Source organism: Wasmannia auropunctata, unplaced genomic scaffold (genome assembly GCF_000956235.1).
Source record: "Wasmannia auropunctata unplaced genomic scaffold, wasmannia.A_1.0 LD336095.1, whole genome shotgun sequence".
NCBI lineage: Eukaryota > Metazoa > Arthropoda > Insecta > Hymenoptera > Formicidae > Wasmannia > Wasmannia auropunctata.
The window spans coordinates 2530426-2550334 of NW_012026795.1; the positions used below are offsets into that span (position 1 = coordinate 2530426).

General features: G+C 33.6%; 1 protein-coding gene across 5 annotated transcripts; it reads left to right on the forward strand.

The window, feature by feature from the left end:
- Positions 1 to 1793: 1793 nt before the first annotated feature.
- On the forward strand, positions 1794 to 19881 carry LOC105462714 (thrombospondin type-1 domain-containing protein 4-like). 5 transcript variants are annotated; one of them, XM_011709532.1, is made up of 14 exons: positions 1794 to 2284; positions 5723 to 5968; positions 12615 to 12762; positions 15393 to 15559; positions 15990 to 16086; positions 16340 to 16379; positions 16517 to 16638; positions 16725 to 16851; positions 17281 to 17533; positions 17854 to 18063; positions 18283 to 18444; positions 18699 to 18875; positions 18979 to 19195; positions 19347 to 19881. In XM_011709532.1, the coding sequence occupies exons 2-14, from the start codon at positions 5927 to 5929 to the stop codon at positions 19481 to 19483; spliced, it is 1899 nt and encodes a 632-aa protein (XP_011707834.1). In that variant the 5' UTR covers positions 1794 to 2284; positions 5723 to 5926; the 3' UTR covers positions 19484 to 19881. The 5 variants fall into 5 exon arrangements, with proteins under 5 accessions (XP_011707834.1, XP_011707835.1, XP_011707837.1 ...); XM_011709533.1 differs by having other exon boundaries at positions 5764 to 5968; XM_011709535.1 differs by having other exon boundaries at positions 1805 to 1863.
- Positions 19882 to 19909: the final 28 nt, after the last annotated feature.

Here is a 19909-nt window from a genome sequence, read left to right on the forward strand (position 1 = left end):
ATAATTTAGAACATATGTATATTTTACATGTATTATTTTACATAAAGCGAGTGCTTGTAAGACATGCTATTAACACTGTTAATTCTTACTTTCCCAGTGATAATTTGACATCGAATTGACGGTCTTTTCTCACTGGTTTACGTCCCAATTTGAAGAATTTATTCAAATTAAAATAAAATATTAAACTTTGATTTTACCGTAATTTCAAATTCTCTGTGTCTATTTACACTCTGCTGCCTATACGGGTTCTCGCAAGACAGTGGTCGTTACCTTGCAGAAGAATGTTCTGTTAGCGCATGAAAAATTATTTCTTATACTTTGACGGTGCGATCGAGAGGGTGACCTGGTATATTTATTTATAATCCGAACGGAGCGGAGGCTGATGAACAACGATGATACAAGAAGCAAGATGCACTCCTTGCTCTAGGAACGCAGCAATTTAACGATATCAGCCGACAGACCGACGCGGCTAATTCTATCTACGTAGCGCCACTCGATAATTTACTCGTGGAAATGCATTAGATCGCCACCGGGGCGACCGCTAATTACAGGCTGCCTTGTATACGAACGCATCTAGGCTATATGAAACGAGATGTTAAACCACTCCGGCGAAAGTCACCCATCGGTTATCAATGTCAGTTCGCTGCCATCGCTTCCTCCTAAAACTTCCGTTGAAAGTACGCAATAGGTTCTCACAATTAATTTCTCCAACATCTGAATTTACAAAATGATTTATGCAGATTTATGCAGATTCAATGTAGATCGGTGTTTCCTAATTTTTCAAAGAAACATTTTCACGAATATGTCGGTATTTATACGCAAATGTATTCGTATCTAAAATAAGAAGATATAAAAATTTATTTTTTACAAGATTCTCTAATAATGAATATTTAGCCAATCATAAATCATATTGATGCCTCGCAGCAGCGAGATTTGATGTACGACCGGTTGTACGATGCACTAGGAACATTCTTCGTTTGTTCTCTTTCAGTGCAGCAGAGACGCTAGATCAGGTCTCACCTTCGTCCTTCGTCATATATTTGTTCGAAATCTCGTCATCATTGTTTTTAGCCGATGTTTTCCAAGAAAAATAAGAAAGAAATCTAAATTAAATAACTTTGCTTATTATAATATTACGTAATGCTATAAATCATACATCTATTTAATTATCTCAATTTTATCAAATGCTTCAAAATTTCTTTCTGTACATATTCTAAATAGTAAAAAAGTTTAATTTGTCTTTTTTTTTGTTTTTAAAATCAAAATTTTCAAGATTTATAAATAACAAAAATTTTTATTTATCAATTTACCGTAGATTTTAAATAATTAAAAGTATAACAATTTTACTGTAAACAAATCTTTTAGGCTTAGAAAAATCTTTATCGGATATTTTGGGAAAACGTGATTTAAATAAAATTTTTATTAAAAAGTTAATTAATTGAGCTCATAAATAAATAAATAAATAAAAATTATAAATGAAAAGAGATAATACTTGATCTGTAAGTATCGATATAGGACGCTACTTCTTTTTAATTCACGGAATTCACGGCCGTTCTCCAATTGCACCAATAAACGTGACAGATCTATCAATTAATTTCCGTCAGATTCTCCCGCTATGTTATTTAAAGATTTGCGTCACGAAGTGAAGAAAAGTGCATTTGCATCTATTAAAATAACGTCTTCATACTTCGTTGCCAGGTGACGCGCCGTGGCGGAGGCGCCCAAAGCTCGGTTCCGCGACTTCACGCGGGCGGTATAAAATCGGTCCTCCACCGACGGGAGCCGTCAGTACGAGACAACACCTCTGACAGAGAAACTCGGCTCTCGAATCTGCTCACTAGTCTGCAACATGCATCTCTCGCTGTACTGTACACACGTTTAGGTTTACACACGAGATAATATTTAAAAAAAAGGAACAAAATTGTCGGGGAAAACTGCGCTAAAAAATTCCCATGCAGCCATCCCACAGAGATATTTTGCGATTGTAATATTAATTGATAAACGCCTATTTCGATTTGTCAATCGGTAGCGTCGGTGAACCGACCAGCTGGACTAATTGGCGATAAGTCTATTAGCTTACGAACCGAACATTACGCGTTCGGGATAATTGTGTAATTACAGTGCGATCAATCGAGATGAATCTCTTCGATGTGATAATAATTTACTCTGCAAATTTGCAAACGAAATACGTATTATGTGATCAATATGTGAGTTGATATTATAGCCATCGTGTCTGGTTAGTGTGTTTAATCAACAGTTTCACGGTCCGAACTCGGTGCAACAGGTCAGTCAAGTAGTCAGGATTTAACGTAATTTTTAATCAAATCCAAACGTATAAAATGTAATTGTCTCCTAATATTAAATTTAAGTAAAATTAACAATGATATTTTTAAAAAATTATATATGCATAAAAATATTTAATTTTTTAATGTAGAATTATAACAATGTAAAATGCACACAGAAAGAATGATTTTGTTGAAAGACCTAAAAATTTTGCTAAAAACAGATCTAAAAATAATTTTTTATTGAATCATTAAAATAATTTGTTGGAAAAACTAATAAGTATAAGTTAAAACTAATAAGTATTGCAATAAAATTTTGATATTCTACTAGCAATCATTTTGACTTTCGCACAAAAAATTTTGACTATTGAACAAAAATTATTTTCAGATCTGGATTCAATAAAATTGTTCTTTCCGTGCACTTTAAATGGAGTATTTCAGCAAATAACAATTAATATTAAGTTTTTTATAAATCTATTTAAACAACAATAATTATATTTTAATAAATTATGTAAATGTTACAATAACGCATAAAAATACCTTAGACGTTTTTATGACAGTTAGTTGGAAAAAGTTTATTTGCATTTAATTTGATAATTACAACATAAATAATACGCTTAGTTCCGTTCTTGTCATTATCATAGCCGTATAATTGCGAACATAGCCGGGATAACGAAGCCGCGATCGAACATATGCAACGTGCAAATCCGTGATTAGTTACATTCTACTCGGTCGAAAATGACTCCTTGTTCGCAGGTTTGTTCACAGGTTCGCCTTTTGCAAACGTATATTAATAGTGTGCGGTAGATGCTGACGGGGTTCGATAATCGTAAAAATAAACGGTACACCGCGACTTGCGTAAGATTCCCTCAAATGCTCCATCTCGCCGCGATGCGACGTGTTTTCTCTGCAATAAAGTAAGACTCCTAATAAACAGTGGCCCGATAGAAAACACACACACGGGAACGCAGGCAAATAATTTTTCAACCCATAACAAGGGCTCTTACATATGTATGTACATACGTTGAATGACCGCACGATATTTTCAGCATGCATGTGAAAATTCTCGTAAAAGCATAACTAATTTGCTCGTGGCGATAATATTTGTATTGCGCATAATTATAAAAATTAATGTAAGCGCTTATTAATACAAAAGTAAAATTTTTTAAATAATTATATTTGTGGGATAAATTTCTGATAGAAGAGGTAAATTTGTCGTGTGTGCAAAATATTCATAAGTAATTATCATTTTTAACTCTTTGCTACATAAATTATGAAGTAATAGCAGTAAAATGCTGGAAAAGCGGACTCTGTCAATGCAGTTGTTCCACAGATTGCGCGACATTTTAATACATAAAATTACCAATTTTATCTAGACTAAATAACTAGTTTCAGCTTGAGAGATGGAAACTACACGCTTTGCTAAAAAAAGTTAATAAAATTATCATGCAGGCGCAATTTATTCGCACGGCAGGCGTGCACGGTGCAATCGAGGTGCACTCGAGCCAGCAATAATTGTAAGCTTAATGAGCAATTCGTATGCGATTTAATGATCGTATATCACGCGGGCTAATTTACATCAATCCGCGTATTTGTACACTACTTTTAAGTAACGCGCGCCGCAATCCCGTTTTGAGCGTCAAATAATAATGTCGACAATCTTTCTCGACATTGTGGAACATGTTCGTCAGTCCAACGCGCGTTCGGGCTTGCGCGACAGTTCGCCGGTGCAGTGACATTATCGCGACAAACTATCGCATTTCAGGATATGCAGCGGACGGTCACCGCGCAGAAATGCTCACCGTTCGCGCGTTCTGTTCCTACAAAAATTCTCCGGTACCTCGAACCGCGGCGGCGCGGCGCGCGCTCGACTGCGGCAAATTTATCGTACCCCGATTATGCAAGCGCACTCGTATAATTGGCGACGCGACTTCGCGCGGCCTTTGTCGGCGATTTATCTCGCAACGCGCATGCAGTATATAGATTTGCACGGGGGGCAGGCTTTCTCATTTGTAAACGATCGAACTTTACTTTGTAATCTGTAGTCCGCGTGTCTGAAATACTCGATTCGTTATATTCTTTCCTGATTGATTTCAATGACAAAATATCACGTGAATCGACACTTGTTCCTCGAGATGAGCGAAAGAAATATCTGAAATTCGATGGCAGAAAATTTAAGGGTACAATCTTAATTTCAATTTTAACGTATCGAGATATAATAATGTAACATGTCGAATCTCTCTGGTACACGTGTAATCGGCGAATAATTCTAGCTTCGGGCCACTCCACCTTCGACAGGTCGACGTACGGGTAATATAGGTTCTTGTCTAACGCTCACTAGCAACTGGAGCATGAAAGCATTATATGTGCACATGCACTCACATGCACGCCAACCGATGACTTCTCTAATATCCAATTTCCTTCGTCTCGGTTAGCTTCTCCAGCGACACGCAACAACATTTGGTTTTGAATGTCAAACGTCATTTAAGCGGAATGATAATTAATTCGCTGGCTATTAATTAAATAAACAGCAAGTCGTATTATTTTATTATTAAATATCATAATCTATTGCCCTTCAATAATATCTATAATTTTACTAAAGTATTTATAAAGTTTTAAATTTTTATTAGAATAAAATATATTTCTAATCGTGTAAATTTGTAATATTAAATATCTTTGTTTAAAATAAAAAATATTAATAGATATTTACATCTCATTTTTAATTTATATATAATATGTTTATATTTTTAAAATTGTAATTTTACTGTAAAACTTTGGACTTTATTTTTATAAAAGAAGCTGATGAAAAAGATACAAATAGGAAAATAATTGTGGACAAATTCGAGATTCGTGTGATAAACCCGTTATTTAATTGACACTTTATCAAGCAATATCATTTAACGGAACGGTGAATTTGCTAGGGTTCAATCAAGCTCTCGTAAAATTGCGGATCGTCGGCACTTTATAGAGACGATGATGTAATTGCATTCCACGCGATTGGTGCCGATGTTCGTAAGGTTTTATCTCTGGAATGTTACAATGATAATATTCTTATCGTCACTATTCGCGAAACATTACGGAAATAACTTACAGATTTGATCATATCGCGAATTCCGTGATAATTGCATAAACAAGATACAACAAAGTTCATTGCGTTGATTTATTTACTTAAAGAAATTCAAATTATTTCAGATTTTTTATTATTATATTCTAAAGTAATATCGTTTTTATATTTTACTTTTCAGAATTAATTAAAACAAAAGATTAAGAAAATCTAAGAAAGAACTTAATGTTTTATTTGAATTATCATAAATTTTAGTATGAGACAGATTTAATTATATTTAATATTAGAATAATGCATGATATTATTTTAAATATGTATGATATTATTCTAAATATAATATTAAAAGATTTAACTTTAATTTAATATTTTAATAAAGGGACAATTTTTTTCACAACTTTGTTTGCTGAACACTTCTAGTCAACGAGAAATCTATCGATATTTCATCGAGCAGCATTTAAAATAGTGAAAAATGACATAAAATCAGAACGTGCAGTGCGGAAAGAAAAGTGTGCACCGTCCCACCGGAAGCTGCAGCGAGATGCGTTGACAGTGAGGCCGCAAGAGCGCAAAATCCGTCAAGATGCACCCACTCGTCCTTCCCTTTTTGCTGCTATCTTTAACGGTAAGGCATAAGCGCAACGCGACTAATATATATTGACGTGTGATTTACCGCACCATTAAGGCGGCCGTCCGCCTGCAGCCTCAATGTCAAACTCGTATATCAAACGTGGGCGAAATTGTTCGTAAATATGTTCCGGCACATGTCACGTGCCGCTAGTCTCGATCATTGATCGCATAATTTCTTCTTAGAAACGGAAAGGTAATGGATGAAAACTTTTACGTCACAATTTATGGAAATCTTGACTTTCGTCGATATGCGAAATGGTGAAATTCTCTAATAAATGTGTTCATACTGGACTGGAAACGAAGATAAAGAACGTGAAAGATACTCATGTCATTATATGTCATCGAGACTTTAACAAATTTTATTGTCGCATATATTTTTGTGTGTGATAAACTAAATATATATTTACTTTATTGTATTGTATATACTATAATGCTATATTAATATAAATATAAAGTCTTATTTTTAATATTCTCTTATTAATAATCAGTTTTGACAATTATGTTAATTAAAATGCTTTGTCAGAAACAATGTGTAATATTTATAATCCATCCAAACTTCACATAAATGAGTTGACAGAAATTTCTTAGAATTTATATCTTTTAAAAATAATTATCTCCTATATTCATTGATCTTAGAGGTAGATTAAATCAAACTATTTCGATATCTGTTCTCCTTCGTTAGTTCACGATGATGCTTTTTCGTTGATGATGAGACCCTCTCGCCGACGATGGCTTGGTCTCTACGAGATGATAAAAAAGTGTTACACAGCAACAGAGAGTCTTCTCACGATGATAAGAATTTCTAATAAAAGAGCGAAGCTTTATCTACATATGCGGTGGAAATTCTCCTAAAATACATGCATATATTTTAGACGAAGGTTAATGCACCGGCACGTAGTTGATGTTATTGGACATGCCAATTAGAATGTAAATTTCGGGGAAATTTCTAAAGCAGATTTATATATAAAGCGAATAACATTGAATATTAAATTAAATGAAATAAAAAGCAAGAATATATAATAAAAAAGCTTTTTTATTATATAATTGAAATTTTAATAATAATATTCTATAAATTAAAAATTTTAAGAAATTGATCAAATTATGTCTTATCAAACTTTTAACACAATGTAAATATTCTTCTAATTTTATAATTTATATTTTAAATGTTTTAAAAAATATACGATGGGAAAAATTTTGATTGTTTTATAGATTCCAGGTTCAGATCAAAGTTTTATATATATACATATTAATTAACCATATTTGTGTCGGTGAAAAACACAGTCAAGCGTGATAAGAGCAACTTTGAGAAAGAGAAAAATACTGCTTTGTTTTGTAAAAATGACGGAAGTATCACAAAATACTTATAGCAGGATGTTAATTGGAACAAACGATCAGCCTTGTACACTAACGTCATCATAATATTATCCTAACCGGACCGACTGGCTGAAACGATGTTCTATTAGCATAATTCAAGCGCCTAATTATGGACAATTTAAGGACGTGCGAGGATCTTGCCGCGTGTAAATGAGCGGCGACACGCGGAGACGTGTCGGAATTAATTGAACTTCCAGGTGATCCAATATTCGCACAGTCGGGTTTCAGTATCTGTAAATTATGCCTGCGTAATCCGAAGTAACGTTGAATGTTGAGTAGGAAGTCTCGCTTAACACATTCCTGTGGCAAAGTGTTGCCGGTGGTGAGTATTTTTAGAATAGCAGAATAATATAATCAGAGCAGAATGTGCAACTTCCTGCCACATGATCCAAAATTGAATCGCGATTCTCAGTTGCTACAAATTCTTTTTTTTTTCGACCGGCCGTAAATTTCTTAATTTCTATAAATACTTCTCTCTCTCGAGAGAGAGTGAGAGAGCGCGAGGATTAATGTTTTTATTTTATTCGCGCAGAAACTCTTGCCTCTTTTCACACATGTGACAAAGAATTCTTTTCTAAGCTCCAAGTTCTTTGTCTCTTTAATGTGAGAAAGTTTATGTTAAAAGTTAAAAATAATGGTAATTTTTTGTCTTTCAATCTTATCTAATTTCATAATCAATTGCTTTTTTGTATCACTGTTCTATGCGGTCGCAAGATGAAAATTATAAAATGAATACGCAGAAACATTAAAATATACGGCAAGCAAGATTTGTAGGGTGCTGACATTTTCATGACAAACCGCTTCATTTTTTACGTCCGGTCGTATCGCAGTTTTCATTCACTTGAATGTATTTGACGTGTTTATGTGACGCCTATTTGTCTTCATTATTTTGGCAGCACGGCGCCAGAGGTTCACGCCGACCCCCGCGTTTGTCCCCAAAATCGCGACGACGTCTTTATTTTCTGTATATCCGTTTCGTTTAATGGCTCGTGGAGATTTCTTCGGATCGCGAGTGGAGCCGAATTTATTTGGCTGGTACCGAGAAGACACGGACTTTCGCCGGCGAATCTCTTCGTTGTCGTCTTTTTGTCCTCGTCAAAAGATTTTATATATTGGACGCTTAAGTGCTTGTAGTTTACAACCTTCATTAATTGTGTAAAAGGAGAATAAATGGCAAGCTCCATTATTCAAAGCATTCTTTGATAAATTGTTGAAATCTTCGTGACACTCGCGGAAGAGTAGGTACATAGCGTAAGTACATTGTCGTAAATAACGGTGAATTTATTTTGGCTTAAAAGGGGTGCAACAAGCATAAAATAATGTGTTATGCAAGAGATTTGCATCATGTTTCAGAAATAGTTGCTGAAATAATACGTTAAGATTAAAATATGATTCCTAAATGTCTAACTATATACATATATACGTTTCGCTAATTATTTATCGCGTTTTACTTAAATATCAAAAAAGTAACATGATTTCTTCAATTGTGTTTTATTATTACATTAGCAATATATTTGTTAAACGAAGTTAAAGAACAAAAGAATCTAGAAGAGCACTTTGTTAAAAGAATTTTGACGTTTTATCAAATGGCGGACCTATAAAAAGAACATCGCGATTCATCGTGCAGCAGGTTTGTCATTATGCGCCGCATTTAGGGCGATGGAGATTTAACGGCTTGAGTGGCCACGAAAATAACACACCGAAAATAAGCGCTAAGCAGAGATTCGATGCTAGGTATCATCGCGAGACGATCGGCTCGACGCCGTCGATCTTGATTATTGTGAAAAGGAAAACGCACCGCAACGCGCTGTCTCAGGTTTGTTCTACTTCACTCTCGATGGTGACATTATACTCATAATAGTTTAAGCTGATGCGTAGAAATCAGACGACGTGCAGAACACTCTTCTAACTCGTGTTTCCATATGCTGTAATGCTACTCGTGAATACATACTGAAATATGAGATAAATATAATTTACATAATTTTTTTTTCATACTTCGATAAATAATAAAAAATTAATTAAATTATACAGAGTTGTATTAATTGCGTTTTCACCTGTTGTCCAAATTAATGAAATGTTAAGTTGATTGAACGCACGAATCGTATAACCCGAGGCGGTTAATTAAAAACGACTGGGACGATTTGTGAGCGACGTAATCTCGGAGAACCGAGAAAATTATTTTAGCCGTTCACAAAGAAAATGGTTCTCTCTTAATCGCGCGTTCATGCGTTACTCGGTGATATGCAGAGTGTACACACGCCCGTATTTTATCGCTATGTAAACACCTAATGTGGCCGAGCTTATACGAGCAGATACACACATGCAAGCTCGACAAAATTATGGCTCGTTCGTTATTATTTATGATGTATGATGCGATCCAATAAATTGTAATATTACGTCAAAATTATTTTATGCAATACCTTTGCGCAATCGCCTCTCTATACTGAAACGAATATTCTTATCAACGAAAACGTTCCAAAAATGAATCTACAGTTTAATGAATTATTTCCCTAGATTTAATCAGATCTAATAACGTTCAAAGTAGGTCTAATATATTGTTATTTATAAGTATATTTTTATTTAGATTATTTGCTAAAAAATTATTAAATATCTTTTTTAAAAACGAATATCGAAAGATTTAATTTACTTTTTTTCAAACGAATATTATTCCAAAAAAATAATTTTAAATTGCAATGTGGTTAATAATACTTAGATTATATTTTGTTTATAACTATTGTAAAAACAGAAATTTAACAATATACAGATCTTAGAAAAGAGCTATACATTAAAAAATTTGTCCTCGTCATTTGAGAAATTATTTTATGTATCTTTTATATAACAGTCAGACTTTGAAATCAATGAGATATTTATATGCCATTTCTTTGTATCGTTCTTTCAATAGAGAATGGAATATTTCCCTCTTACATTCCAACTCTTACATATAGTTGATTTGAACATTGAACATTCTACGCCACTGTATGCATTCATTGTTCGCCGCCGATTTATAAATTCACTCATGCGATATTCATACAATTAACATCGTGCGATCTCGCGTATACAAACGGCAAGCAAGTTGACATTCATCCCGAGTTAATCCAATTGGAGAGAGGAGTGTCAGTTTGGGCGCGGCTTGATGTGCAGTTCGCCGATTAAACCCTGGTTGAAAATGAACGGTCAGCCTCAATCGAGCACCGTCACTCTTTCAAAATGATCCCCGACGTGTAAAACGACGAATTATGCCGTATTTCATATAGCAAGCAGAGACTACATTGCCAAAGAAATTCGAGTGAATTAAATCGACTTCCTTAAGAATTTTTATTATTTAGTTTTAATTTACTAGTAATATAAACCTTATTAATATGTCCAATAGATTGTAATACATATATTGTAATTCATAAACTTTATATAATTTATGAGATTACACAAGAGAGTAATATGGATTTCGATTTAGCCTAGTCAAAATAAAAATACTATAAATTTACTAAATATTTTTACTAAATATTATATAAATGTTTACGTTCAATTCTCATTTATTATTAAAAATTATTATACGTTTTAATTTGAGAAACGTTGATTAAATTAATTCATTGCAATCCATTCGACGCGCGCGTTACATACTTCACATTTACCGAAACAGAAATTATTTTATATTAAATCTTTTAACAAAAACTTTCGTTAAAAAGAACTTAGAACATGTATTGTCAGAAAATTAACAAGGTCACTTAGTGATATCAGAGCAGCGCGAGTGATTCGTAGGAGCAAGAGAGATGATTTATTGCTGCAGATACTGGCAAGAGCTGATGGAAGGAGCTCGCGCGGTATAGATTAGAGAAGCGAGAGACTTCATTTTTTCTCTCTTATACACCGGTATACGTGCCACAGCCGGGCCACGTGGCACGTACAGCGTGATAATACTTTGATCGCGATTCAGGTTAAATCGCGCATCTTACATCTCCGAACTACCGTTTAATCCTTTAATTAACCTTGATGATCTTATGTCTTATGTGGCGATCTGGTGAGGAAGCAAAAAAACATTCCACCATCTCAATATAGTAGATCTTGCGTTTTGGTGCTATTACAGCTATTTTGGTATTTTTATACGTAGAATGTTTCAGAAAAGAATCACGAGTATGTATATAGTTTATGTATACACGGAGAGAATTTTTTTTTTAATTTACCCTGCAAATCATGTTAATTGTGGGACAATATAGTATTTAGGCAAATTTTACTGTGCACCACAATAAGATTTTACAGTGAAATTTATTGTAGAGCACAGTACAGTTTGCCTAAATACTATATTGTCCCACAATTAACATGATTTGCAGGGTAAATTTAAAAAAAAATTCTCTCCGTGTAGAAATGATCACACAGAATACCTGCGTATAATTTTTTTGTTATAATTCTTTTTATTTTTAAAATTAAATTTTACTTTTCTTCGTTATTTCAAATGTAACGTATCGTTATTCCTGACTTTCTGCGTGTGCTAGATCTTTCGCGTGAAAATATATTCATATGACAACCGCGTGCATCTAAACGGTGTTCTTACGTACTCGTGCTAATTTCCAGGACCGACAATTCGCGCCGGGTGTTTATTTCGGTGCATTAGCGAAACAGTAGGTGCGGTAACCGTGCAAATGTAAAATGCTCGTCCGGAGAACGGAAAGGGTGACGCGAAATTACGGCTGTCATGGCATAAATTTAGACCGCGATTTGCCACCGTTTCGGACCGCCTGCACCTCTATCATCTCGTCTGGCTAAAGTCGCGATAACAAGTAAGCTGGAAAAAGAGAAGCATAATCGTGTCGTAAATCGAAATGTAGAGGAGATAAGAACTTTGTTGCCTAAAAAATATATTTTGCCATTTTTGACGGTTTCTTTCACATATCGTTTGCAAAATTTTCGCATCACCTCGTAACTTTCATGCGGCGTGTCGCAGCTGACGCTGCACGGAAATCGAATATTTTTATCAAGCATACAAGCGTAAATTGCCCGTCTGCACCGAGCAATTTATCCCCAAAGCGGGTGTGTCGCTTCCTATTAATTCATCTCGCAGATTGGCATCAGCACGGTAATGCGGTATTTTCTGCCAATTCACTTTGACACCTAGGAAAACAGAAGTGCACGTTCGTCATTCATCACCTGCGATCTGTTCAATGGACCGCTCGTATCTTTGATCTCGAACGCTGAGACATGAACGAAGTCGCACGATTTATCACTCTCACATATTTCTTGGCTGGTATTAGCACGTGTTATACCGACTGTTTCAGTGCGGCGTGAGATTTGGCAGCAGTCATCTTATAGACGGAATTTTCACGGAGCCGACTTTGGAACCGGGTTATAATTTGGTGGCGGTGGTCCCACGTGGCGCCTTGGCACTGAACGTGACCGAACTCCGCCGCACGCAGAACTATCTTGGTAAGAGAAATAGGAATTTATGACTATTGATGAAGATAAATTAAGATGGCTAAACTATTTTCATTCAGCTCCGCCTTTTCATTTAACCTTGCACCGTATTATAATATTTAAGCGTTTTGCATTTAGATATAAATAGAGATAATAAGCAGCATGTATTTTGTTTTCGAGCCTATATTAGCATTATAATTTTAATCATTAGAATCATTTTATATATTTTAATGTCTCTATTTTCTAAAATCGCAGCGAATGTGTAAAATTTCTTTGACAGAAAGTTATATTCTAAGAAAGCTAATCCTAATTTTTGCAAAATATTATTTTTAATTATTTTTTATTAGACATAAATTATGTCAAGATATAAATTAATGTTGGCATATACATGCACTTTGTGCATTTTGCAATGTAAATTGGTTATATGATCAGGACGTGACTTATAGTGATTCTTTTTTACCTGGCGTCAGATACTATCAGTGCTAACATTAATTGCGCGATTGGCGCCAGGTAGAATAATTCAGTGGTATTGCTTTGGATTTCGTGGAAATTGCAGGCAACCGGTTACGAGGAATGCATTTCCACCTACCGTGATTTCTCACTATTTAAGCACTGTTTACGGTAACCCGTTACATGGCGTGGTCGTTAAATAGCGACCGCACCCGACGATTAAGATCATCGTCGTCCCGCGAATCTTTTATAAGCAAAAATTCATTTACAACAGACTTTCTGTCTGCGAGAGAAAAAATGACGTGATTTGAAGAGAATTGAAATGAAGAGAATAATGAAAGGCATTATTTATTTTAATAAAATTATAATGTTACTATATTGAAATCTGTACTTGCAATAAAGATTTATGGCAAATTACAAAAATTTTAAGAATTATTGAAAATAGTTGTCATTATTAAAGTAGTGACGTCCGTTTAATTATCTCTCTGGTTAGTTATCTTCATCAGATATCTCAGTTATTTCTAAGCCTAAGAATAATAATTTTCTGCCATAAAACAAGACGTATTGTAAGTGTCGCGATTAATAGTTATGACTATTGAATTTGCCAAAACCAATTAATATTTCTTTTCTTCGAAAAACATAAAGTGTTCAAGATAATTAAAGTATTAAAGTACACTTTACATAATTTACCATGCAAAATTCATAATTCTCGGAGATTATATTTGAAAAAATACTTTATTGAAAAATATTTGCACGCAATTATTCGCAAACTACTCTTTCTATTCTTCTTTCTAATTAATTTAGAAGATTTATACACATATATTATACATGTATTCTGGCGTTTTTACATTTAAAAGCAATAATTGCAGTAAAAACTGACAGTAAATAATATTAAACCAGCGTTAAAAAATTAATGAGAATGACAAGAAAGCAAAGAAATGTAATAAATAAATTTTTGGAATATATAAAAATAAACAATTTTAAAATAATGTCTAAAGCAATATTTAAAGCGTGGTATTAGTTTATGTGATGTTGATGTACTATTCAAAATTTAATTTAAAATTGAGCCCTGAGTACATGAAGGTAAACATCATTGTGCCACCTTCGATGCCTTTCGAATCCATTCATCGTTTAATCGAAGCAACGTAGCGATTACCTTTCACAGGATGCGAATAACAGATCATAATCAATGCACCTATGCAACGATTGCGTCGCCGATAAGCAAATAAGTCGCCAGCGGCGTGATTAGTTGCGATCGTTAACAATACTGTCGGAACCTTCATTATCGCCGACGTGATCGCACCTCCCATTATCCTCACTTAATCCATGAAGATGAATGAGGGAAATCGATAGGAAATTGCTTCGTAAAATTAAATCTATTCAATCTTTGAGAAAATTCAGAGAACATAAAAACATAAAATTTACAAAGTATAATGTAGTTAATAAATTATTGTATAGATATATAATGTTTCTAACAAATTAGAATTTTCTCTAAGGAGATTGTATTAAAATTAATTTTTTAGGAATTAATTAGGAATTGAAAATTAAATTCTGCAAAATACATTTCTGTCAGCTTTAATCCACTTGTTTTCTGCGGCATGCGCTTGTAACGTAAGGTAACGTAATCTAATCTCTTTCGCGGCATCGTAAGTGGAACGGGGCCCGTTGTCCATCTAAATTAGATGCACCGGCCCGTGCCACGTGGATTACATAAATCGCGCGCGACCGTAAACTCGCTCATAAACGACTGCTATTGTGCACCCAAGTTTCGCTTAAACGATCGTGATTACTAGTTTTAGCGTGATCCGTGTCAATCGACGTGTCGAAGATCATCAACGCTCTATGTACAGAATTAAGTAGTTCACTCGCAAATAAATGCGGTCATCGTAATTTATTTTATGTCTAAATAAATCAATGCGTTTGCGATATATTTTATATTATAAATAAATACGTTTAGATATGCATAGTAATATATATTTAATTGCAATGTTCTTGCTAGATATGTAATCTAAAGAGGATAATTAATAATATTGTCTACTTTTTTAAGAAATGTAAACAATTTTATTACAATATTATTAATAGATGTATTTTTGTAATCTGCATCTCAGACAGCGGTTCAAAAAATCTCAACACTTTTCTTATAATTAAAATACATAATGAGATGTAATATATATAAAATAATAAATTTGCAGCAATTAGATTGCAAGATGGCAGTTATTTATTGAATGGGAATAATTTGATCAATTGGTCCGGCGAATACAAAGGGGCTGGCACAACATTTGTTTATCGTCGTCAAAGTCCTCAGAATTTAGAAAGCTTCTCTGCCGCTGGTCCATTGCAGGAACCCATAGATGTTATGGTAAGTAATATGGTAGGCTTTAATCTAAGTTATATACTTGAAAACATCCACAGATATTACATATGCTTCATATCTTATGGAACATTTTGCATATCCTTTGATCAAATAATAGACATTGTTATAACGCAACCGTAATAATGGCGGCTTAGAATAGCAATTGTTGCACGCTAGCAATCGTAGGCGTTAATGAGTTCAACCGAGTTCCATTTAACCCTTTCACCGCTGATTTTCCGCTACAATTGTCATAAATCGTATAGGTTCTATGTTCAATGATGTTAAATTGCATATATACTCTTTCCACTTTTATATATAATACTAAAATTCAATAATTAAAATTATTATTATTTAATAATTATTATTTAATATAATAATTTAATAATTAAAAACTATTTTAAGTAAATCTAAACTGAAAACTTTTATTATTTCGTAGGTTTTGTACCAGGAACCGAATCCTGGTATTGTTTATCGATATCGGATTCCTGGAAGTACAAATTTACCAAGAAGCAATCATTTTCCGCATAATGCAGGTATTATTTTATTACAGCAGCACATATTTCGAGAAAATTCCAAAATTATTAAATGTTATTGATTTTCAAATATCTCTTACAAAGAACAAATAAAGAAGTTTTTTTTAATATTTGGATATTTATTTTTAGACTCATTTCATTTAATAAGTAAATAAAAAATCAATATTTTAGTTATTTTTTTTTTAAGTAATACAAATATTAAATGTTAAATGTATACAAAACATTATTAAAATAAAAATGTGTTTGATTGCAGTTTCCAATAAGGGTATTGAACATAGCTTACAAAATAGAAGGTAAGAAGTTCTTTTGATAAATTAACATATGTTCAAATTAATCTAGTAAGTAAAATATATATAGGCTGCCTTTTGAGGATACAAGTGCCACGTTTTAAATTTCATATATCTAATAATTACAAAGAATCTAATTTTAGATTTGAGAATGGACCAGTGAATAATGTAACATCTCTACCTTATTCACCACGACGTTATAGAAAACGAAAATTCACTTGGAAAACAATTGGTCACGGCGAGTGCAGCAAATCATGCGGCGGAGGTAAACCATAAGTAGCTGATAATTAGTTTGTCTTATAAGAAGTTATGTAGAGATCTGTGAGTACAAGAGATGTATTGTTACATAAGGTGTACAGATACTCAAACACGTGTGTATCAAAGAACACACACAGCAGCCAGTACCGGAGAAGAGATGCCATGGATTGGAAAAGTTGCACGAAATTCACAGATGTAATACCATGCCATGTCCTCCTAGGTAATCTGATTTTAATTTGTACTCCATGTAAAAAGTCTCTTATATAAAGCATATAATTGCATGATATTAAATAATAATCGTACAATAATAATATAAAAAAAAATGCATGAAAACACATGTAAATTACAAATTAATGTAACTGCATGGATGTTGCAATTATCTTACATCTTGTTAAGCTTTTAATATACTTAGAACAATACGTATATTATTAATTTTATTAACATTATCAAAACATTTTTGCGATGAGTATTTAATAAAGATAAAGCAATTCGTTAAGAAATATATTGTTTTTAAAATTGCAAAAAATTTAAGCTAAAATTTTATTGCTTTTATTAAGCGAATAATAAATATATACGTTTCTTAAAAATTTTATTAATTATTTAAGAACTTTTTTTACGTCTTTTTGAAATAAAAACTGTACTTTTGGAGGTGGCGAGGCGGCCCATGGAGTGACTGTTCTACTTCCTGCGGCACTGGGATTCGTACACGGGAACTCGAGTGCGTACAGGAAGTAAGAACGTCATTAACGATGAGAATTGCCGATGGCGCCTGCACAGAACCGAGAAATCTGCCGATAAGCGAAGTGTGCGAAATGCCAGCGTGCGAGGAGATCAGGCAAACGTCGACGCAGAAGTCCACTCAATCATTGGCTCCGCGATGGACCGTGGGCGTTTGGTCGCAGGTAATTTTATTCAGGCGCATATATATATACGCAATGAATCAATCGATAATTTACTATATGAAAGAGAAAATAAAATGTACGATGTGTTACATGAGATATTTAGACAGTTTCATTAACATAATGATATCAACAAAACTAGGTTGAATTTATAAGTTTAGATTTATAAGTTTAATATGTAATTAAGCTTTTGTATTTGTTATATTTTTTTGAAGTAAAACAATTTAAAAAGGTTTCTTATTTTTTATAGTAAACAATTATTTATATATGAAAGTATTATATGTATATTTTAATAGAAATTTTTTATGTCATTTGTTTTAAAGTGCTCCGTGTCCTGTGGCGAGGGGAAAAGAACGAGAGACGTAACTTGTGTTACTGACGATCCTGACGATGCTCCGTGCAATCTCTCAGATAAACCTGAGGCATATGAAACGTGTGATTCAGGACCATGTCTAACGAAATCAACGCCGCTGAACGTTGTTTCTGCGAAGCTTCAGAACCCGCAGTGGTTATTCACTGATTGGTCTGACCAGGTAAGCTGTTATCATTTGCAAATTCTATATGAGATTTCAAAGTATCTAATAAAAACAAAGATATAATCAGCTTATTTTTAATATTAATATTAATTTTTTAACAGAAGAACCGATAAAGAATAGACAATTTTTAAGTTATCACATTATCTGAAACATTTGATATTATGCTAATTAAAAGATTACCGTGATTGATTAACAATCTATAATTATCGACGTTAGTGCTCGGCTGAATGTGGAACTGGAGTTCAGACTAGGAGAGTTTTTTGCGAGACAAACTCTGACAATGAATCTTGCGACGAATCGAGTCGACCTGAGACCTCCAGAGATTGTTCGAGCAACAGAACTTGCAGCGGCCAATGGTTTACAGGGCCGTGGACGGAGGTCAGGATTAAATACAATTGTCTAAAAAATCTATAAAAAGTAATATTAAAGTAGAAAGTCGTATTATAAATATTATGAATTTATGTAACATAACAAATACAACGTATGCTACATGTTTGTTTGTCACTCACATATATATTATAAGAATTCAAAAGAATATATGATTATATGTGCTCTGCTTTATAATTATTTTAATATAAAATTTTTTTTATGTTAACTGTCAGTGTGCCAATAGTGATTTTATATTTTTATAGTGTTCTTCAAGTTGCGACGTGGGTGAGCAAGTTAGAGATGTCGTATGCGTTACAACTCTTCGAGGCTCTCTACGTGTTGTCTTAGACATGAATTGCCCGGCAAACAAACCGGAGAGTAGAAAATTATGCAGAGAGCGTCCCTGCACCTCTGCTTGGTTTATATCGGACTGGATGCCGGTAAATATTTATCATATTTATATTATTGCGTTAAACTCTCAAGATGAAAATCTCAATGACTATAACGTGGAACTTGGCAAATTGTACTTGCTTCGGTTCGCAGTGTTCGCGATCTTGCGGTAAAGGTATGCAAAAACGCGAAATCCGATGTCTGAATTCGGATGGCCAATTACCTGAATCGTATCAGCATCACTGCCGAGAGGAGAATCGACCAGTATCTCGAAGGGTATGCAACGATTATCCTTGCAGAGACGATCTACGGGCGCCTGAAAATTCTCATAGGATCCTTCAAGTTCAGGACGATCCCGAGATAACGAATGGTTAAATTTTCAATTTTAAGATACAGATAATTTAGTAGATGAATTAAACGTAACAATTTATAGTTTCTAAAAAGTCTAGATCTTTGATATAAAAAATTATACATAAAATGTTATTTTCACGTATTACATATAAATATTTCATTTATTTCAGGTGTTGAAGACAATCCGCTTTGCAAAGATAAAATGGCTAACTGCAATTTAGTCACGCAAGCTCGGCTCTGTTCATATCAATTTTATCAAGAGTCTTGCTGTCTATCGTGTTCTCGAGGCAAGCAGGATTTTGAATAGAAATCCTTCCTTCCTGAGACAATCATGCTCACACTCATTACGACTTTTTAATACAAAAAACTGCCTTTAGTAGCGTTTCCTGTTAGTATACACCGCCAATTAAAACTCTATTTGTGTCGCCTATTGGTACAAATAATTTTTAATAATTAATAGATAAAACTTTTGTACGTTTTTTATGTATAGAAGTGTAGATATATGCATGCTGCATAGCAATTAATATAAAGCTCACGATTTTGTCGAAAAAAAAGATTTCGAGCAAGATAATTTGATAAAGAAATGGAAGAGACTGATCGCGTGTAATTACCGGTTCGTTGTAATGATTTGACGCAGCATTTAAATCCGCACTGTTCTCGCTTAACATAAATATATATATTGAGCATTAATAAATATTGCTTTTTCAATTCCTCGTTGTTCACTTACCTTCTA